The sequence below is a fragment of the Sus scrofa genome, chromosome 17, assembly GCF_000003025.6.
Source record: "Sus scrofa isolate TJ Tabasco breed Duroc chromosome 17, Sscrofa11.1, whole genome shotgun sequence".
Classification (NCBI taxonomy): Eukaryota; Metazoa; Chordata; class Mammalia; order Artiodactyla; family Suidae; genus Sus; species Sus scrofa.
Window position 1 is genome coordinate 38,337,509 of NC_010459.5, and position 22,323 is coordinate 38,359,831.

The 22,323-nt window shown below is 47.2% G+C and overlaps 1 protein-coding gene and 1 long non-coding RNA gene across 5 annotated transcripts in view; one reads left to right on the top strand and one right to left on the bottom strand.

Moving 5' to 3' along the window:
- Nucleotides 1-4,745, bottom strand: part of GSS (glutathione synthetase) — a gene marked incomplete at its 5' end in the record, with an annotated part of 26,055 nt that extends 21,310 nt beyond the window's left edge. The window contains 2 exon segments of the mRNA NM_001244625.1: nucleotides 1,829-1,963; nucleotides 4,705-4,745. Coding sequence (NP_001231554.1) covers nucleotides 1,829-1,957 — 129 coding nt within the window.
- On the top strand, nucleotides 4,730-16,356 carry LOC106506661. Of its 4 annotated transcripts, none has more exons than XR_002339917.1 (4): nucleotides 4,730-5,036; nucleotides 6,888-7,003; nucleotides 10,050-10,171; nucleotides 16,187-16,230. It is a non-coding gene; the product is annotated as an uncharacterized LOC106506661 (long non-coding RNA). The 4 variants fall into 4 exon arrangements; XR_002339916.1 differs by having other exon boundaries at nucleotides 10,060-10,171; XR_002339918.1 differs by lacking the exons at nucleotides 10,050-10,171; nucleotides 16,187-16,230 and adding an exon at nucleotides 7,329-9,268 and having other exon boundaries at nucleotides 4,799-5,036.

Below are 22,323 nucleotides of genomic sequence, written 5' to 3' on the forward strand. Positions count from 1 at the left end.
CATATCTTTTGATTAACAGAATAAAATCTTGGAGTGGAAACTGCTTCATCCTGGGTTCACACAAGCAGTTCACAAAATCTGTAAGCTCACAAACCATGCAATTACATTCCCAAAGCCAGAGGCAGACCTTTTATAGAATCAGCCTACCTTAGGTGACAGCCATTCTCATTCAATTGGGCCTCAGTAAACAGTTATTCTTGGACTTCCCACCAGGCCCTTAATTAGGTTCTGGGCACACAGAGACAAAAGAGAATGTGGCTTGGTAAAAAAAGATGGTGGAAGCTCCTTAGGCACGAATGTGGATAATCATAAGGTATATGTTAAGGCACGAAAGAGCTTGTCTATATGTTTCTTTGTGTAAAAGGTGGGGGAAAGGAGTATGTATTATTTTCTTGTTATGAATAAGCCAACTGAACGAATAAAAAAGAATGCTAAAACACAAACTGCCTTAAGGACAGAACAACTGGGTGGCTAGGGAATGTGGAAGGGAGGGTTAAACTGTAAACTCTTAAATCCTTTGAATTTTGAACTATGAAAATGTCTTATCTAGTCACAAAATAAAACAAAAATTTAAAGGATGAGATTTTTTTTTTTAAGATGTGGTTTGGACTAAGCCATTCTACTTTTATGTATCAACTCTAGAGAAATATACATGCAGGTGCCCAAACAGGCTTGTAGGTGGATATTTCCTGTAGTGCTATTTGTAGTGATAAAACATTAGATATCACCTAAATAGCCATCAGGAGAGGAAAGTTAAACTGTGATCCACCCACACCTGGAATGCTATGCATCAGAATGGAGCTGACCTTAATGGAGGGAGTTGGACAGAGTTCTAAGACAGATTGTTAAATGAAAAACAAAAATACATCACAGAATAATATATATGATCTAATTTGTTTTTTAAAAACTATATACAGTTGGCCCTTGAACAACCTGAGTTTGAATTGCATGGGTCCACTTCGACACAGATTTTTTTTCAATAGTAAATACCACAGTACTACATGATCTGAGGTTGGTTGAATCCAAGAATGCTGAAACTGATACAGAGGAATGGCATATATGGGGGGGTCAACTATAAGTAATGCAGATTTTCAACTGCAGAGGGCTGGCACCCCTAACCCCTGCGTTGTTCAAGGGTCAACTGTATTTCTTTTTAGGGCCACACCTGCAGAATATGGAAGTTCCCAGGCTAGGGGCTGAATGAGAGCTGCAGCTGCCAGCCTACCCACAGCTTCAGTAACTCAGAATCTGAGCTGTGTCTGTGACCCACGCCGCAGCTTGCAGCAACAACGGATTCTTAATCGACTGACGGAGGTCAGGGATTGAACCCAAATCCTCAAGGATACTAGTCAGGTTCTTAATCCAAGCCACAGTGGGAACTCCCCTGCATTTCTTTGTACACATATATGTACATAAATGCACAGAGAAAGACCTGGAAGGATACACCACAAACCAATGACAGAGAAGGTAGTGTGATTAAGGGGATAGTTCACTGGGCAAGGTGCTTCATGTGATTTACCTTTAATTCTCCTACCAACTCCATGAGGTAGGTCCCATTAGCATCTCTTTTTTATGTTTGAAGAAACTGTAGCTGAGAGAGATTAACTTGCCTAAATTACACTTCAACCCCCAGACTTAAATTTGATTACTCTAATATGGTGCTTTTTAAATTTATATAGCTCTAGAGATCAATTTTAGTTATTGGAAAAAAAAAAATAAAGCAAAAGAGATGTGGTCTCTGATCCAAAGGACCTGCCTTCAGCCTAGCAGGGATCCAGTAGGACCCGAACAGTGTGGTCAGTGCTGTGAGGAGGGGTGAGGGGCTTACCTCTGAGGAGCTGGGCTCCTGCGAGGTCCTTAGCAACACTCCCTCAGCCAGTGCCCGGTCCACAGCCTGCCTTGCCAGCTCCTCCAGCTGCTGCTCATCCTGCAAGAGGCTCCCCCAGCCGGTTGCCATCCCAACCTGCAACAGAAGGAGAAGGGAGGGCTTGGTAACAGATGGCCTGGGGCCCAGCAACTGTCCTGTGGTACAGGGAAGTGAACACTGGCTAGCAGCTCTTAACAATTTCCATGAGCACAAAACAGAAAGCTTGACAAAGCATTTCCATTGCTGTTCTCTCTTGTGACTCCTAATATAAAACGACGGGATTCTTCTCACAATAAGGGGGCAGAGGCTCAGAGAGATGAAATGAGTTGCCCAAGGTAATGACTAGTAAAACCTGGACTTGAACCCAAGTCTCTGGACTCCCAGCCCATTGCTTTCCAGTAGAGAAAGAGGTGTTAATGTCATATGTGCTCCCAGGGCTACAGGTTCTCTGCCTGTAGACCATGGTTTCCAAACCTGGCTGAATATTCTGGAGAAGTTGGAAGGGAATACAAATCCCAGGGCCCTATTCAGATTCTGATTCAAGAAGTCTGAGAGGAGGGACAGGCTGAAGCTCTTTATTTTTCATAAATGTTCCTGGGACGGGAACCACTGCAATATATCATTAATTTCCCTTCTAGCTCCAACAACCCATGTTGGCAGGTTTTAAATAAATAATGTGGGGGTCAGGGAAAGGAACCTTTTGTAGAATAATATCAAGTGCAAATAAGATGAACTTCTCCCGCATACTAGCCAGAAGCAAACTCACTAGTAGGAAATGATCACATTCCTTGCATGGACATCTATCATTACAGCACCAAAAGACAGAAAATACTTTTGAGAAATTGCATTAGCAAGATGGAAACAACTGAAACCCAAGTGCCGGATGTAACAGGAAGAGTCCAACCCAGAGCTGCCCAGAGACACAGGGTGAACCAACTCACACTTTGACACTGATTTTGCAGCAGGCCCCGGGGGTTTAAGAAAGATCTGGACAAAAATCTGGAAACCCCAGTCATTAATTTTGTTTTGCCCTATTGTCATTTGAGTTTAGGAACAGAATATGGCTGCCAGCTCAGTGGTCCCAGGAAGAGAGCTGACAAGTAACCTCCATCACATTCAGCTCCATCCCCCACTCTCCATGACAGAACTGATGCTAGACCAATCCTGAAAGTTTGTCAGCCTCAGCACAATGTTTTGAAAGGATGAACATGTGATTTAAAGAGGGTCCTGACATCATCCAACGTCAGGTGAGACATAGATAAGGGCAGTCAGAGTTAGAGAACAAAGCTCTGGGGTCAGTCAGACCTGGGTTTAAATCCATAATAATTACTTCCTTTATAAATAAGGGCATCATGTGGATTAAATGAGAAAAAAATGTGTGTGCAGGGTCTTAGCAGTGTTTGAAGCTCTGTACATGGGAATTTCTTTTGGCTGTACCCATTCTACAGGTGGAAGGCTTGTCAAAAGTCAACCAGCAACCTGGTGGCAGAGCCAAGACTAGAAACTGTGACTCTGACATTGGAGCAATGGAACCCTCCACTGGCCCCCATCTCTTCACAACTCTGGGATTCTGACATCTCTGCCTGCTGTTGGGCTTTTGTTTAGTTGGTAAACACTGACTGGCATCTAATGTCAGGACTCAGGACATAGAGAAAGCTAAGACAAAAAAAAATCACTATGAAAAGTGCTAATCGGGTCCTTTGTTTTTCTCATTCTACAGTTTCAACCCTTCTTGTGGCTTTATTTCTGTTGTGCTGATGACACTCAAATCTGTACCTTCACTGTACTGTCACTTTTCCTGACCTTCAAAGGAGAACATCCAACTGCTTACTGAGTCTCCAAAGAACCAGAATAGACTGTGTAGTTGTCTCCCCACAAATCTGCTCCTACTCTTGATCAACCCCCCAGCCAGGCACCCAAGCCCTGTATACACTTCTCTCCTACACTCTATTCTCCCCCCAGATCCTGTGGATTCTATCTAAATATATGTACTCTGAATTCCTTGATTTCTCTCTACCTCCACTGTTAAGATCCTAGTTCTGGCTACCACCATCTTTTCCTTGGGCACTAAACAGATTCAGAGTGAGGTATCTTCAGTGACTAGAAAAACACCAGCTTCTCTCCTGCTCCCAGGCATTAGCACTTGCTTTTATCTCTCTTTGGGACAATCCCCACCACTCCTGACCAGCGTTCACGGCTGTTTCACAAGCTGTCCCTAGTCTCTGCCCAGGGCTTCTTTCTACAACCCATTAATTTCCCTGTACCACAGGGAATAGCATGTGTGTTTTGATCACATCTCTAGCTCCAGAGCCTACTACTGTATTCAGTGAATGTTAAATGAAAGAACGATGATGACTGACAGGCTAGGGCCAGATCACCAAAAGTCTTAAAACGCCCACAAGAAAACCTGGTCGGACTTTAAATCCGGGCAAGGCCAACGCCTGCGTGAGGCCCGGGGCAACACCACGGTCTCCTGCCCAGGCCTGTCCCACCTCTACGGGCCCGCTCGCTCCCATCCTGGACAAAGTCTGGCTCTAATCGCTCCCAGTTCTATTGTGGTTTAAAAAACAAAAAACCCAAACTCCGGTTCTAGTCTCACGGGCACCGATCCCCCGCCACCTGCCCGACCTGAAGTCAGGAGATCTAGGGAATTTGGAATCCAGAAGCACCAGCCCCACCCCCTAACTGGACACCAGGTTCCAGGTCCCCGCCGTGCGTAGGAGATGCAACATCTCCTGGCCTCCGGGGTTCCTATCGCGAGCCAGACCCCTCCCTCATGGCCTTCCTCCCGAAGAAACGTGACCCTTGCCGGCCGCCGTTGCCGCGCCCCAACCTACTCGTTCGTCGTCCCGCCGCGCACCGTACTCAGACCCGTAGCGCCCTAACCCGAGCTTCAGGAGGCGGGGCCTCGATACGACCCAACGCGCTTGCGCAGGCCGCCCCGCCGGATCCCCTAGAGCAGAGCGGGGGAGGAGACCCGTTCCTCCGGAGCTGGACGGTGGCTGGGAAGGGGCAGTCCGTGTGAGGGCAGCCTTGGCCTACGGGGTGCGTCGGCTGGACCCAGGCGGACAGGACCTTGGGAGGGAGGGGAGGAGCCCTGTAGGTTCCGCGGAGAGCTACGAGTTTGCTTAGCTCGCAGGACGTCAGAGCTGGTGACGTCCGATGCAAGGTGGGGAAACCGATACCCAGAATGGAACAGTCACTCCCTGGGAGACACACAGTTGGTGGTGGACAGTGTGGTAATAAAAGGCCCTGAGACGGGGTGGGCTGCCAGTGTTGAAACCCAGGCTTTAGCTTTGTACCCAGCTGGGTCCCAGAGAAGAACACCAGATTTCTGCAACCCTGGGGCAGCTGCAGGAAAAGCCTTCAAGGTGAAAGGAAAATATTTTCATTTTTCCAGCAGTTTTTAGAAATGTTTCAGGGTGATCCATTGCTTCTCAAAATGTCCACTATCACTTGCATCAGGATGTGGGGCAGTTTTTGTTTGCTTTTTTAAATGCAGATTTTTGATCCCTACCCTCCACCTTACCCCTTGGCAGCTCCCCAGCTGCTCTGTGATAGGATTCTCTCAGTCTGAAGCACCTGATAGGAATTTTAGTTAAACTGAATTTATCAGTTCAGGCTCTGGGGAATTAACTATGAATAAGACAGAGGCCCTGCTTTCACATCTGATTCAAAAAGTAGACAGGTAAGGGAGTTCCTGTTGTGGCTCATCTGGTTAAGACCCTGACATAGTGTCTGTGAAGATTTTGGTTTGATCCCAGCCATAGCTTGGTGGGTTAAGGATCCAGTATTGCTGCAAGCTGCTGCATAGGTAGGTAGGTAGGCCGGCAGCTGCAGCCCCTATTCAACTCCTAGCCTGGGAGCTTCCATATGCTGCAGGTGTGGTCCTTAAAAAAAAAAAAAAAAAAAAAAAAAAAGGTAAATGGTGTTTGGGGGGAAATGGAGAAGGCTTTTAGGGTTTGGAAGGATGGATAGCGATGTGTAAGCAGTGAAGGAAATGAGGGTGAAGGTGAGAGGCAGGAATGGGAACTGGGTACCAAGTAGCAGTAGCAGAAACAGCAAAGGCAAATAATTCTGAATGTGGCTAGTCTTGTTTTAGAGACAGTGAAGAGTTTGGCGTAGGTGCTGGGGAGAGCCCGGAAGTTGGAGCAGACTTTTAGGAGCTCAGTCTTGAGGAGCCGTTGATGCTAGATTTAGAAGTTTAGCATTTGTCCAATGAGCTAAGGATTTTAAGCAAGAGAGAGACACAGAGTGTGAGGTGCTGGTTATGGCATGTCAGATGCTTTGTAAGTGGGGAGATCAAGGCCAGGAACAGAGCTCAGAGAAAGTTAAGGTGTGAGATGATGAAGCAGGGCTGAGGAGATGGAGAGAAGGGAACAGATTAAAGAGAGATTTAGGAGAGAGAACTATGACTAATTGGTTATGAATCAGTGGCTCAATCCAGGGGACAGGATGTTTTCAACTCCTTAAAGTATATATAGGAGTTCTCATCGTGGCTCAGCGGAAACGAATCTGACTAGCATCCATGAGGACACAGGTTTGATCCCTGGCCTCACTCAGTGGGTTAAGGATCCAACCGGCGTTGCCATAAGCTGTGGTGTAGGTTGCAGACATGCCTCGGATCTGGTGTGGCTATGGCATAGGCCAGCAGCTATAGCTCCAAATCGACCCCTAGCCTGGGTTTGTCCATATGCTGTGGGTGCAGGCCCTGAAAAGACTACGTAAATAAATAAATAAAAATAAAGTATGTACATTCTTCATCTATAGGATGGACTGAGCCTTCCAGTCTTGTTGGTAGGAACGAAGGGATAGGTGGTCTGGTTGTTGCCACAACAGTGTTTTTATGATACCTTCTTTTGTCTGCTTTTCTACCTAAGGGAGAGTCTGAAGCAGCAGTTACTTATTAGGCCCCAGGTGCCAGGAAAAGTCCACCATGTTAACAAGAAACAAAAGAAGCTATTTCTAGTGTAGCATGAAATTCGCAATAAGATATCATGACCCAGAGTTCTCTGTGCAGGTTCCCCTCTTCCAGGATGAGTGCCAGGTGACGTGTATCAGATGCCTGTTGGTGAGATTTGAGGCGGACCCCAGACCTTAACACCCCTCTGGCTGAGTCCCCTCACATGGTAGCAGGTAAGGTATCGTCAGTCCCATGTTGTAGCTGTGGCAGCTGAGCCTCAGAAGTTATGTGGCTTGTTCAAGGGGACCCAGTTTGGGATGGGACTGGGAGTGAGGGGCTCTTGGCCAGGGTCTTTCCAACGGGACTTTGCCTTTTTTGCTTCCTCTGCACAGGTGCTTTTCCTTAAATCTTGGCTTAAGTGGCTCCTTCTTGTAATTCAGATGTTTCCTCCTCAGATGACATCCTCACCTGATCACATTATCCTGTGTATTTTCTTCCTAGCACTTATTAGTATCTATCTGAAAGTATTCATTATATTTGTCTGTTTCCCTCCACCAGAGTGGGAGCTTCATGAAAACAGGGGCAGTTCTGTCTTGGTCACCACTTTACCCCCAGCACCTGGAATAGTAGATACTTGATAAGATTTGCTGACTGATGGAAGTAAGCTGGGGAGGGAGGAAGGGAAGGAAACCAATGTTAGGTGAAAGCTTAGCCTGTTTCAGGTACTTCCCTAAAACGATCTCATTCGATCCCCTCACAGCCTTTCAGGGTGGGTACTGCATCTCCATTGGGTGGATAACAAGCTGAGTGAGGGCATCAGCGTTTTGTTGGTTTTGCCGCCATAGACTTCTTTGAGAATCTCCATTAGAGCCAAACTTTTTGCAAATCACGTGGAGGAATTTGAAGACCTCTTTGGGCCCACGCAGGGATCCCAGATAAGGGAACCCAGGATTAAAGAATTGCCTGAGGTCTTTCTGGCCTCAAGGCTTTGCCGGTCCCTCACTCCAATGGCAAGTGTGGATAACAGGAGTTTGTGATGCACTGAGCCTTTGATGTCTCTGCCCCGAGTTCAAATCCTGACTCAGACTAGCGGTGTGACTATGGGCTGGACTTCTCACCTCTCTGAATCCCAGTTTCTTTGCTTTCAAAATGGAATCTTTTTTTTCCTCTAACAATAACTAATATTTATTTGATCTTCTTATTAAGTGCCCAGTACTTGGCTGATGTCTTTACAGGTGTTCTCTCACTGTTACCATAAGGTTGGTACTCTTACCATCTCCCTTATGCAGCTGGGGGCTGGGAAGTTCACTGTCAGCCATTGTGCTCCTTACACACACAGTGTAATGGGATGTGCCATGAGCTCAGCCTGCCCAAAGCTGACTTCTGAATCTGTTGCAAACCCTGTTCTTAGGGTTTGTGGGAACATTTGAGTCTGAACCAGGTTAAAAAAAGACATGGATGGCTGCAGAGCAGTATGAATGGAGGCCAGTCTCTTAACTCTGTATGTCCCCTTTCCCCCTGTGAGGGCTTCTTGCCAAGCCGAGACGGAGCCTCTTAACTGGAACATCTATGTCGTCCCAGGGTCTGCTTTGCACAGGGTCTGCATTTGTGTACGTGGCTGCTGTCTCTTTTTAGCAGTGACATCACTCTGCCTGGAATTATGAGGCTGTCTCCCCACCTGGCTGGCGGCCACTGCTTGGCCATTCCGAATGGAATTCCTCTGTCTTCTAGCCCCTAGCACAGGCCTGGCCCAGCAGTGCTGCTCAGGAAATGCCTTTGGAATCAAAGGGAGGACTCTTCCATGTGTTGAGGATTTACTGTGTGCCAGGCTTGTCCCGGACACTTTATATGTGTTATCTCATTTACACGGACCAGTAATCCTGGGAGGGAGAAGTCACTGTCCCAATTTTACTGAGAAGCAGCAGCCTCAGTTGGGCTTTGCCTTAGGTTCACTTGTCATAATTGATGGCCCAGGACCCACTCCAGGGCTTGTGCTGTCATCGTGCCATGATGACTTCTAGAAGCCTTGGGCTGCTCAATCCCTCAATACCTGGGATCCTCAGAGACTATAACAACTTCTAGTCCAGCTCTCATTTCATCCATGAGGAAGCAGAAGCCAAGGAAGGAGAGATGACTGACTGACGGCCCCTCTTTTCCACTTACTACTTATCCACTTACTTTGGGGTAGGATGAGATCCAGTTTTACTCACCATAGCAGCATCCAGGTAGCCCAGTTCCTGGTCCAGGTTGGACCCTCAGTAAATGCTTTTACATTTTTATTATGAAAACATTGAGAAAAAGTATAAGGATTAGTATGACAGACATCCATATACCCACCACTTAGCTCATGAAATAAAACACTGCTGCTTTAACTGAAGGCCCTGGGGTGCCCCTCAACAACTGCGCCCCTCCCCCCACAAAACTGAGAGTCTTCTGAATTTGATTCTTATTATTCTATGCAGGGTTTTTTTTTTTTTTTTTTTTTTTTTTTGTCTTTTTTTGTTTTTTTGTGACCACATTCAAAGCATATGGAAGTTCCCAGGCTAGGGGTTGGATCAGAGCTCCAGCTGCCGGCCTACACCATAGCCACAGCAACACCAGATCCAAGCCGAGTCTGAGACCTACACCACAGCTCATGGCAATGCCAGATCCTTCACCCACTGAGCAAGGCCAGGGATCGAACCCTCATCCTCATGGACGCTAGTCGGATTTGTTACTGTTGAGCCACAACGGAAGGTCCGTATGCAGTTTTTTAATTAAGATTTAATTCATATACCATAAAAGTGATCCTTTTTAAGTGTATAATTTCGTGGGTTTCCCTCTGAAAGACTGTGTGACCATCATCACTGTCTAATTCCAGAATGTTTTCATCCCCAAAAGGAATCTCCTACTCATTATCAGTCAGTCTCCTGTTCCTCTCTCCAGCTCCTGGCAGTCATTAATCTACTTTCTGTGTCTCTATGGGTTTGTCTGTCTGGACAGTTAATGTAAATGGAATCCTGTGTGTGGCGTCTTTCACTTACTATGATTTTTCGAGGGTCATCCGTGTTGTAGTATGGATCAATATTTCATTCCTTTTTACACCTGAATGGTATTCCATTGTGTGACTACAGCACATTTTGATCACCCTTCAGTTGGGGGCTGTTTGGGTTATTTCTGCTATTTGCTCTTATAAATAATTCTGTTATGAACAAGTTTTTGTGTGGATGTGTTTTCAGTTCTCTTGTGTATAAGTAGACTTGCTGGGTCATGTGGTAACTCTGTGTTTAACTTTTTGAGGAACTGCCAGAATGTCTTCTAAAGTGGCTACACTATTTGGCATTCCCACCAGCAGTGTATGAGAGTTCCAGTCTTTCCATCCTCACCAGCACTTGTCCGTTTGATTATGATCTTCCTAATAGGTGTGAAGTGGCGTCTCGTTGTGGTTTCAATTTGCATTTCCCTGGTGACTAATGATATTGAGCATATTTTCATGTGTTTGTTGGCCATTGGTATATCTCCTTTGGAGAAATGTCTATTAAAATCTTTTGCCTGTTTTAAAGGCAAAAATATTGTTGAGTTATAAGAATTCTTTATTTTATTGCCCTTTTTAGGGCTGTGCCTACGGCATATGGAGGTTCCCAGGCTAGGAGTCTAATCAGAGCTGTACCTGCTGGCCTACGCCACAGCAGCACAGGATCCAAGCCGTGTCTTTGACCTATACCATAGCTCACGGCAATGCTGGATCCTTAACCCCCTGAGCAAGGCCAGGGATCAAACCCACAACCTCATGGTTCCTAGTCAGATTCGTTTCTGCTGCGCCACGGCGGGAACTCCAATTCTTTATATATTCTGGATACCAGCCCTTTATCAGATTTATGATTTGCAAATAGTTTCTTGCATTCCGTGGGTTGTCTTTTCAGTTTCTTGGTAGTGTCCTTTGAAGCACAAATTGTTTTTAATTTTGATGAAATCAAATTTATCTGTCTTTTCTTTGGTTGCTTCTGTTTGGAGTGTCGTATCTATGAAAGCATTGCCTAACCCAAAATCATGAAGATTTACACCTGTGTCTTCTATGAGATTTATAGTTTTTGCTTTTCTATTTAGGTCTTTGATTCATTTTTAGTAAATTTTGGTGTAACGTAGGTCCTAGGCATTTTGAGTCGTTTTGCTCGGTGTGTGTTTCTATACAAATATGATACAGTTTTTCATGGGTTTTGAACTTTAAATTGTAACGTGTGTGTGTGTGCATGTTTTTCCTTATTAAGGCCGTGCCCACGGCACATGGAAATTCCCAGACTAGGGGGCAAATCAGAGCTGCAGCTGCTGGCCTACGCCACTGCCATGCCAGATCTGAGTCCTATCTATTGGCAACCTATGCTGCAGCTTGCAGCAAGGCTGGATCCTTAACCCACTGAGGGATGCCAGGGATCAAACCTGCATCGTCATGGATACTAGTTGGATTCTTAACCTGCTGAGCCACAATGGAAACTCTGACATACATGTTCTTGTGCAGCTTGATATCCTCACTCAGCCTGATGTTGGGTGATTCATCCATGTAGATAAGGGTAACTAGCTCATTTGTTTTCACTGATCTGTAGGTTTCATTACATAAAGATACCACGTTTCATTTACCTGTTCTCCTATGAATGACCCTTCAAGTTGTCTCTCATATTTTGCTATTAGAAAATGACAAACAGTATAATAGGTACCGCCTTGTATGGTATATTTAGGGTCATGAGCATCTTCAGATTTACTAGATAATACCAAATGACCCTCCTAAATGCATTTACAAATTTGCACTCCTGCCAGCAAGGCATTAGAATTGCCCTGTTCTGCAACTTCATCAAGACTCAGGATTGTCAAACTTTTTGGTTTTGCCAGGGTAGTGGGTGTGAAAAGGTATCTCATTAGGATTTCCCAGATGAATATTTTGCACAGTCGGATGGATGGCATAAAAGCAGAATAGATTCAGCTCTCTGATAAAGAGGTGACCCTTTACTCTGGTTGTGGCTCTAGGATAGCAGGACTCTGGGCCTAGGCAGCCGGCTCTTTGTAGGAAGACCCTGGAGCTAGGAAGTGGTGGGTGAGACTGACAACTCTCTGCATGTGGAAAAGGCAATGGTCACCCTGAAACCAGTGATGGGAGCCTTTCCCCGGGGAGAGGCTATAGTCCTGCCCTTCTGTCTCCCCAAACTTTCGCTAAGAAGGGAGGGAGCTGGAAAGAGAGAAACCAAAAGGGAATTGTGGAAGGATGAGAACAGGAATTCCCCTTTCTTGACCTTCTCATAGTCTCTGTATTGGTGGCCTTCATTTCCCTTGTTTATTCTACTGATTTTGCGGATGATGATAATGATAATAAGAAAAAAAGAACAGGAGTTTCCATCGTGACTCAGCGGAAAAGAATCCGACTAGGAACCTTGAGCTTGTGGGTTTGATCCCTGGCCTCGCTCAGTGGGTTAAGGATCTGGCGTGGCCGTGAGCTGTGGTGTAGGTCACAGACACGGCTCAGATCTGGCGCTACCATGGCTGTGGCATAGACCAACAGCTGTAGCTCTGATTAGACCCTGCCTGGGAACCTCCATATGCTGTGGGTGTGGCCCTAAAAAAAAAAAAAAAAAAAAAAAAGAACAGTTGTGTGTTGAACACTTATTATATGTAAGACATTGCACCTATTCCTTTTTACCAGTATTATCTCATTTGTTGATATTGTTCATGCTTTGTAGATGAGGAACAGAGGAAACTACACTCAGCTTCAAGCCTCCATACCCCCCCCCCTTTTTAAGGGCCGCACTATCTGCATATGGAGGTTCCCAGGCTAGGGGTTGAATCAGAGCTACAGCTGCTGGCCTATACCACTGCCACAGCAACTCTGGATCCGAGCCTCGTCTGTGACCTATGCCACAGCTCACAGCAATACTAGATCTTTAACCCACTGTGTGAGGACAGGGATCAAACCCACAACCTCACAGTTACTAGTTGGATTCATTTCTGCTGCGCCACGACGGGAACTCCAGGCTTCCATACCTTTAAACTGTGTGAGCATCTGTGCAGTTACCTTGATTTGTTTTGTTCATCCATTAGCAAAATTGTCCTAAGGTCTTTGCTTCTTTGCTTTATGCTATTTTGGCTTAGGAAAGGTCTCATAGGAATGCTTTACTTCCAGATAGCAGGCAAAACCCATGCCTGGCCTGGGTTGGAGGTTAGAGTGGGTGAGGGGAGTTCTTGGCATCTATCCCTAGACGGATGGAACAAGAATTTGGAGGGTGTGGTTGGCCTTAGCTTCTCCCCACCCCAGGACACAGGTGATAAGGCAGCCCCTCAAACTGAGGGCTGTCCAGATTCCCTTCAGCAGGTAAAGGGTTAAACAAACTATGGTGCATCCGGACTTTGGAGCACTGCTCAGCAACAAAAAGGTACCAACTATTGATATAAGGAACAGCTTGGGTTAATCTCCATAATTAATCTCTTGGGTTAATTATGCTGAGTGAAAAAGCCAATCTCAAAAAGATTACATACCGTCTGATTTCATCTAGATAACATTTTTGAATTGATAGTTTTAGAAATGGAAGACAGATCGGAGGTTGCCAGGGGTTAAGGATGGGAGGGAGGAGGGTCTGGCTAAAAAATGGAGCACCTTTGTGTTGTTGGAACTGCTCGATGTCTTGATTGTGGTGGTGGATCTGTGAACCTACACAGGTGATCACAACGTAGAGTTGTATAGAACTTAATATACACATGTGCACGTGAGTGCGCGTGCACACATACACACACACACATGAGATTATGTAAAACTGGGAAAATCTTAATAAATTTGGGATTGTATCAGTGTCAGTACAGGGGATCTGCCTATATTATTTCTTCTAAATGCTTGTGACTATAAATATCTCAAAAATTTCAATTGAAAAATGAAATTTAAGGCCCAAAGCCTTAGGTAGGAAAATAAAGATATTTGTAATAACACCATTTCCAACCCATTAAAAGAAAACTGAAGACTCTGTTCAAGGAGGCTTGTCACCTTAAGGTACAAAGTCAGGTTCGCAGAGGGGTGGGCAGTATACCCTGAGATGTGGGAGAGCACCCTGCACACCTTAGGATACCCAGGGTGGACCCACGGGGTTGGTTTCCAAGCTTAACTCTTTGAGCCTCTCTCTGCCCTTCACTTCCTTGACCTTGATCACAAGGGCAGAGCCCCAGCCCCACTCCACCTCTAATCGGTCCTTTGAGAATGCTTCCCGCATTCTCCACTCCACCAGGCAGACTCCTGAGCCCTAGGAGCAAGCCTAGAACCAGTCTCAATCTGGGGGGGTGGGGTGGGGGGGAACCTTCAGAGAGTATTTTTTGAGCTCAATGAAATGGGAAGCTGACCTAGGTTGGGCCAAGCCTGTCCTGAGATCTCAGGGAGGGCCTGGGCTGTGGCACAGGAGCCAAGGAGTTGGGCCGCTGTGGTCGTAAGATCCTTGGACTTTCTTCCCATGAGGGCCAGGTCTTCCAGAACGTTGGCTGCCTTGGGAACTACCTCAGATTCCATCCCTAGAGTGGCAGACCCAAGACTTCCCCACTAGCCTACCCCAGCATGCACATCGCATGGGGCTTGTATGTGCACATTGTTGACCCTGGTTCATTTATACGTGTCAGCAACATCATAAGGCAGGCAGTCTTTGTATATCCATTTTGCAGAGAAGGAGCCCAAGGCTCAGAGAGGTTAAATAACTTGCTCAGGGTCATTTAGCTGGTAAATGGCAGGGCAGGGATTTGAAGAGGTGGTCCTCACACATGCCCAACCTGGGCCCTGAAGGTGCAAAGCTGAGAAACTGCCTGCTCAGATGGAGCCAATGATAGTGTCATCAGACATTTACATAGCGCTCGTATGTGCCAGGCACAGGCTAAGCTCTTTATATACATTATTTTATTGACTCTGTGTAACAACCCAGTGGAATAAGGTTATGCCTGTTTTATGTTGGGAATTGAAGCTCCAGCAGGAAAAAGTGACCTGTTCAAGGTCACATAGCAGTGAAGGGACAGAGCTGGACGATCTGACCCTAAAGCCAGAGGTATCAGACCCTCTTCTACCACCCCTCCCTCCTTTTTTCCGCTTCCTCTGCCCTACGCTGACCCTCCTAGGCCTTCTCCCTGCTGTGTCTCTGTTCCCCTCACCCCAGCTCCCTAGGCTACCCCATGCCCATAGCCCCCACCCCTACCGTTCATATTCTGAGCATATTTTGGAGACTAGGGGTGGGTCAGACTCGCTGGGGGTGATCCCATACCCTAGGGTGTCCTTCAGCCCTCCCTATTTCCACCCAGCCACCTGGCAAGGGAAGTCTTGGAGGGGCCCACCACCCAGCCTTCTTACTTACCAGCAGTGGCCAGGTGTGTGTGGCCTGCAGGATGCGGCAGATAGAGTGAGCAGGACGCCCATACCTGGCAGAGAGGCCAGCGTGCCAGGGGTGGGGGTAGCACTGGGCCTCAGAGTCAGTGGTTCTGGAAGCTGATATGAGCAGCAGCAACTGCTGGCATTATCTGGGTTCTAAGAATAGCTTGGGCTGAAGAGTTGGGGGCTGGGGCCAGGGAAGAGGGCAGGAGCCTTTTTCCACTGCCCCCTCCACCCCTGCTGCTTGGCCTAGAAACTGGGAAGCCTTCCTTCTGGCTCACCGTTTGCTCTCGGATGATTTCACACGGATACAGCTTGTCCACCTTTGGGCTGGAGGACAGAGAGTGTCTCAGGGACTCAGACCCAGGGCTGAGGGCATTGAGCCCATGCCCTGAGGACTGGCCCTCCCCACTGGCACAGAGTAGGGGCTTTCTTTTTCAAGGATTGATATGTTGGAAGCAACCATTATTCATGTAGCAAACACTTAAGAATCTATAGACATGATTCAAAATTCAAAAGTATAAAAGGATGCACAAGGGGAAAAAAAAAATCAGTCTCTTCCTTTCCTAGCCTCCAGACACCTGTTCGTCTCTGCAGAGGCAACCGCTCTTACCAGTTTCTAACTACCCTCCAAGGGTAGTCCCTCTGTAGGTAAACACATACAGCTCTTCTCTGCCCCATTTATTTATTTATTTTTATTAAAGTGTAGTTCATTTACAATGTTGAGCCAGTTTCTGCTATAGAGCAGTGACCCAGTCATACATATATACACATTCCTTACATTATCTTCCATTGTGGTCTATCCCAAGAGATTGGATATAGTTCCCTGTATGGGAACCTCTATGGCAGGACCTCATTGCTTATGTAATAGTTTGCCTCTCTAACCCCAAACTCCCAACGCATCCCTCCCCTCTCCCCCTTGGCAACCACAAGTCTGTTCTCCACATCTGTGAGTCTGTTTCTTATTTCATAGATAGATTCATTTGTGCCATGTTTTAGATTCCATGTATAAGTGGTATCATATGGTATTTTTTTTTTGACTTTTTTTTTTTTTTGTCTTTTCTAGGGCCTACGCCACAGCCACAGCAATGCGGGATCCGAGTCATGTCTGCGACCTACACCACAGCTCACAGCAAGGCCAGATCCTTAACCCACTGAGCGAGGACAGGGATCAAACCCTCAACCTCATGGTTCCTAGTCGGATTCGTTAACCACTGAACCACGACGGGAACTCCGGTATTTGTCTTTCTCTTTCTGACTTACTTAGTGATAATGATAATCTCTAGTTTCATCCATGTACTGCAAATGGCATTATTTCATTCCTTTTCATGGCTCAGTAGTATTCCATTGTATTTGTATACTATATCATCTTAATCCATTTATCTGTTGATGGACATTTAGGTTGTTTCCATGTCTTGGCTATTGTGAATAGTGCTGCAATGAACATAGGAGTACATATATCTTTTTAATCCACCCTTTTTTTTTTTTTTTTTTTTTGTCTTTTCTAGGGCCTACACCACAGCAACACCAGATCAGAGCCACGTCTGTGACCAGCACCACAGTTCAGGGCAACACCAGATCCTTAACCCACTGAACAAAGGCCAGGGATTGAACCCGCAACCTCATGGTTCCTAGTTGGATTCGTTAACCACTGAGCCACGACGGGAACGCCTCTTTTTAAATTATAGTTTTGTCCAGATATATGGATTGCTGTATCATATGGTAGTTTTATATTGCCTTTTCTGAGGAACCCGCATACTGTTTTCCATAGTGGTTGTATCAGTTTACATTCCTCCAGCCATGCAGGAGGGTTCCACACCCTCTGCAGCATTTGTTATTTGTAGCTTATGAATGATGGCCACTCTGACCAGTAAGAGGTGGTATCTCACTGTAGTTTTGATTTGCATTTCTCTAATAATTAGTGATGTTGAACATCTTTTATGTGCCTACTGGCCAGCTGTATGTCTTCCTTGGAGAAATGACTATTTAGGTCTTCTGCACATTTTTCGATTAGGTTGTTCGTTCTTTTGTCGTTGAGTTGTATGAGTTTTGTTTTGTTTTTTTTTGTATTTTGGAGGTGAAGCCCTTATTGGTTGCATCATTTGCAACTATTTTCTTCCATTCCGTAGGTTGTCTTTTCATTTTGTTTATGGTTTCCTTTGATGTGCAAAAGCTTGTAAGTTTGATTAGTTTCCATTTGTTTATTTTTTTCTATTGCCTTGGGAGACTGACCTAATAAGACATTTGTATGGTTTGTCTTCTCTGCCCCGTTTTTACATGAGTGATAGCATATCCCATACATTCTTCTGCTCCTCACTTTTTTTCACTTAATGTACATCTTGGAAATAACAACAGTAATGTAATAACAGTAATATAACATGAGGGAAACCCACATGTCTCATAATGAGCCTCCACTACGTGTCAGGTGCTGTTCTAAGTACTTCAGATGTTATAATTCACACCGTGCTTGTCAGAATCCTGTGTGGTAGGTACTTGGTATGAATCCCCATTGTTAAGAGGTTAAGTAATTTTCCGAGATTTCACAGCTGATACTTGGCAGAGGCAAGATTCAATCCCGGGCCATCTGACTTTAGATTAGTTGTCCTTTGTCCCTGCCCCATTGCTGCTCACGCTTGTGTCATGTCACTGTGGACGCTTGCTCTTCCCGAGGGCCAAGGTGGGAGAGATGCTGGTTATTGAACTCTTGCCATGGCCAGGCTCAGGCTGGGATGCAGCAAAGAATAAGAAAGACTAGGTCTCTGCTCTCTTAGAACTGGCATCCCAGGGCCTACAAGTGTCTGTCAGCCAAAGCAGGAGGAGGGAAACCCACGTGTCGCCTACACTCACACGCCCGTGTCCAGTGTGCTGCTCACACGCACCCTGTTCCTTTTATCCACTGGTCCTTTACTCACTCAGCCTCTGAGCTGGAAGGCCTTGGGGCCCAGTGCTCTAGGTAGGAACGTGGAGGTCTAGACGGAGGAGACACTTGTGAGGGATCACAGCGTGGCCCTCGTGAACCTCATCCCCTGCCCCCCCGGGATCCATTTCAGCAGGGCTGGTGGAGGCGTCTCTAATCCAGGGCCCAACCATTGTTTGAAGTTGGGAACAATTGAAGGGCAAGGGAGCTATAGATAGATCCACAGCTGCTATCACCTGTTCCAGCCTGGGCACTGGCCCAAGCATTGTCTGCATGGGGGTACTCTACCAAGGCCCACTGCGGGTGGGAGGCTGGTTCAGCCTCGCCCAGCTCTAGAGAGACTGAATCAGAGGCCCAGACAGAGAAATACAGAATCTCAGAGGGTGGAAACCGACAGGGTAACTCAGAAAGACCCAGACCCTTGAGAGATACTAGAGGCTCCCACCAAATGCCAGGAACACTGAGGCTGGGTGGGGCTGGGAGAGCTGCACTTGTATATTTCTCTCTGGGGCAACCACTTCCCGGACTCTTCCTGAGGCAGTCAGAGGTACTTTGGGGAGTGCTCTTGGAGACCCCTGGGGGCTTTGAAATGGAGAGGTTGTGGAGTTCCTGTTGTGGCTCAGTGATAATGAACCCAACTAGTATCCATGAGGACACAGGTTTGATCCCTTGCCCGGGTCAGTGGGTTGAGGATCCAGCATTGCCATGAGCTGTGGTGTAGGTTGCAGATGCGGCTTGGATCCCACATTGCTGTGATATAGGCTGGCAGCTGCAGCGCCGATTAGACCCCTAGCCCGGGAACTTCCATATGCTGCAAGTGGGCCCTAAAAAGACCAAAAAAAAAAAAAAAAAAAAAAAAGAAAGAAAGAGAGAGAGAGGTCATGCTGCTGGATCTAGTCATTGCTTTAATTATTGTGTGACCTTGGGCAGGGACCTGCTTCTTCCTCTGTGCCTCGGTTTCCCCAGCTGCTCAATGAGAGATGGTTTGCATGACCACTAAAAGGCCTTTTCGTCCTCTGATGCCTGTCAGGACATTTTCCTCGTGTTTCTAACCTCTCTCCCTCTTGCTGCCGGCCAAGGCCACAGTCCCCTCCTCTGTTTGTCCTTTGTGAGGATGGGGGACAGCTGGTCCCCCGTCCCCTCCCCCCCCAGTAACCTTTTAGCCATAAATCCATGCTGAGGCGTCTCTCCACCGGATAAACAGCCCTGATACCTTTTGGCTGCCCTCGTCCTATTTTCTGCTTGAAGTATCAGAGCCGGGGCCCACTCGGGCCCTCTGCAGCTGCCCAGGGCCCCAGGAGGGGAACAAGCCTTGGACCAGCAGGGCCCCCACCACCCCCAGGGTGCCAGGGTGGAGGGCCCCTCCTTGGGCCTCACCACCTCACATTTGGACCCTTATGGCAGCCGCCTCCCAAGTAAGTCTTCCTGCCACCGGTCTCGCCCCTGCAGTCCATCCTCCACACCAGCTGCCACGGGGATCTGGTGAACACATAAATCTGACCACACTGTCAAATGCCCTTGCTCAGAGCTCTTTGATGAAAACAATAAAATAAAAAATGCCTTTGATGGCTCCCCAACTCCTGCAGGCTAAAGCCCCGAACCCTAATCTGGCCTTTGAAGCCCTTCGCAGTCCAGTCCGCACTGCTCCGTCCAGCCTTACCTCAGCCTGTGTGGCTGCTCTGGACCGGGAGTTTGGGTTCTTGCTCTCGTCACCTCTTCTCTCTCTTTGGTGCCTCTCCTCACCCAGGCCCCTCCTCTCTCCCTGGCTGGCCACAGCCTCTTCACTGGTCTCCCTGTGGCATCTCTTGCCCCTTCTAGTCCATTCTCAATATGGCAGCCAAAGTGATCTTTTTTCTTTTTTGTTTTTAGGGCCTGTGGCATATGGGGGTTCCCAGGCTAGGGGTCAGCTCAGAGCTACAGCTGCAGGCCTACACTACAGCCATGCAGGATCCAAGCTTTGTCTGCAACCTACACCACAGCTCATGGTAACACTGGATCTTTAACCCACTGAGCGAGGCCAAGGATCGAACCCACATCCTCATGGATACCAGTTGGATTTGTTACCGCTGAGCCACAATGGGAACTCCCAGAGTGATCATTATAAACTCCAGACCATCCTCCTGCCCTGACAGCTTCCCATGGCACGTGCAGTGAAGTCCTGCAAGACTCCCAGTGATCCACCCCAGCCTCCCCACCTAACCTCGCCTTGTAAAACTCTCCCACCCTAGTGGCATGAGCATTGTGACAGGGCCTCAGACACACCAAGCTGTGTTCTGCCTCATGGCTTTTGTATCTACTCTTCTTCCTGACAGGAATATTCTTCCCCTGGCTCTTTGCGGGACTGGCTCCCTCTTAGCCTTCAGGTCTTGCCTTAAATGTCACCTCCTCAGAGAGGCCCTTCCTGACCAACCTCCCCAGCATTACTCTGTGTGGCGCCTTCATAGCAGGTGCCACAATCTTTTGTCCTTCAAACCCCTCCATTCTGACTCCTTCCTTGAGCATCATTCCTTTCCTGGACACGGAATAGAAGCTGTCAGATGCCTATTGAGTTGAATTCATGTGTTCCTTCTTGCTGTGGTAGTGTTTTAGCAGAGTCCTGCAATGTCTTTATCCAAAGAAGGACTTTGAGGCACAAGGATGCTTTGGTGGCAGGTATATTTGGGGCTGAGGCTGTTCCCCACATTGCACCCTCTCCGCCTTCTTGCCTGTCCTTGTCTTCTCCAGCACTCAGCTCTCCCACTGGCATTTTGGGCCAGAAGAGGAGAGACCAGAGGTACTATGCCCCTTTCAGGCTTTGCCCCATCAACTCATTACTCATGGACATCTCCCCCCAAATAGCCCCAGCTCAGCAGCTGCCTCCAGGCCTGGCTGCTACTAATCTGTGGGTTCTAGGACTCTTGGAAGCAAGTGCTGATCTGAGGCCTTTGGTGCACCTAAGACTCCCTGCTGCCCATCTTGGGCACCCGCTACATCCTAAGACTTTCAGTCTCTATCTTTGGCCACTTTCCTCTCTTCTTGCTTCTCCCCTCGAACCCTGTTCCCAGCCAGGCCCAAGTTTCCCTGGCTCTTCTTTCTCTCAGGCGTGTTAGTGGGGATGGGCAGACAGCGTATCAGTTTTTGAGGGCAGTGATAGGCCTGACCAGAGCCACCTGGGTCTGGGGGCCTGGGGACACTGAAACTAGAAAGCCTGAGGCCTCCCTGACAACCCTTCCCAGTGCTGTCAGTACCTTAAGTCTCTTAAAGATTGTGGTTCTTTGAGTGATTTCCAGAGAGAGTCCCTGCCACCCAGAAGGGTGGACACACTGCAGGCCATCTGCCCTCGTGCTACTCCTGCCCCAAGTTGCTGTCTTTTTTTCTGGTTTTCTTGGGGTGGAGAGCTCACCCTGGGAATGGGATCCTAGAGTCTCGGCCTGGGCCTTCCTTGAGCCCCATCAGGGTCTTGGTGTCCTCATCTAAGCTGAGGGCCTGGACAAGATGATTTAACTTCCAGCCCTAATGTTCCTGAGTCCTAATACCCTAGCAGTCTTTAATGCCTAAAAAAGAAAAAAAAAAAAAAAGAGGGAGAAATGTAAAAGATATGGGAAAGTACGGAGAATAACTAACAAGCCGTTGTGCACATTTTGTCATATTCAAGTCTTTGGCCTTAGGATTCTAGCACTTCAGGGTTCTAATGACCCCAGGAGTCTAAACTGAGGCGCATATATGTCTTATTTCTATACTTATAACCTTGGGAAGAGAAAGCAGAAGAAAGACTTTGGGCTGTCTATACTGCTACTCACTGAGTGGGTTAGTTGGGATGAGAGGGTGATTGTTAAGAAAGAAAGTTTCCAAAGAATCTAAAACCCTGGGATCCTAGAGTCCTAGAGTTGGAGCTGATTCTCAGAGGTCATCCAGTTCAAAGCCTCCAGCCCCGTGCAACCTCTCCTTGATTCTTCCTTGCTTTTGGCAGGCTTGCTTTCTTCCAAGACAGACTCTTCTGTTGCTGATTGGCTGCAAGTATGAAAAAGCCCTTTTGTGTGTGTGTCTCCAAACTCTGCTTCCTTGTAAGTCCACCACTATTCTGCTTTGGGGCCCACGCAAGTCACACGGGCTCCCTCTGCTCCAGGGCAGCTCTTCACGTGTTTAAAGTTAAGTCCTTAAGTCCTTGCAGATTGTAGCATTTGTTGCAGCTCTCAAGTGCATGTTGGGTTTCCTCATTGCTTTGTCATGTTTGTCTGTGAGCTCATCTTAGCAGGAAGCTGTGTCCTGTGTAGTAGAAGCCAACATACAGGGGCAGTTCTAGACCC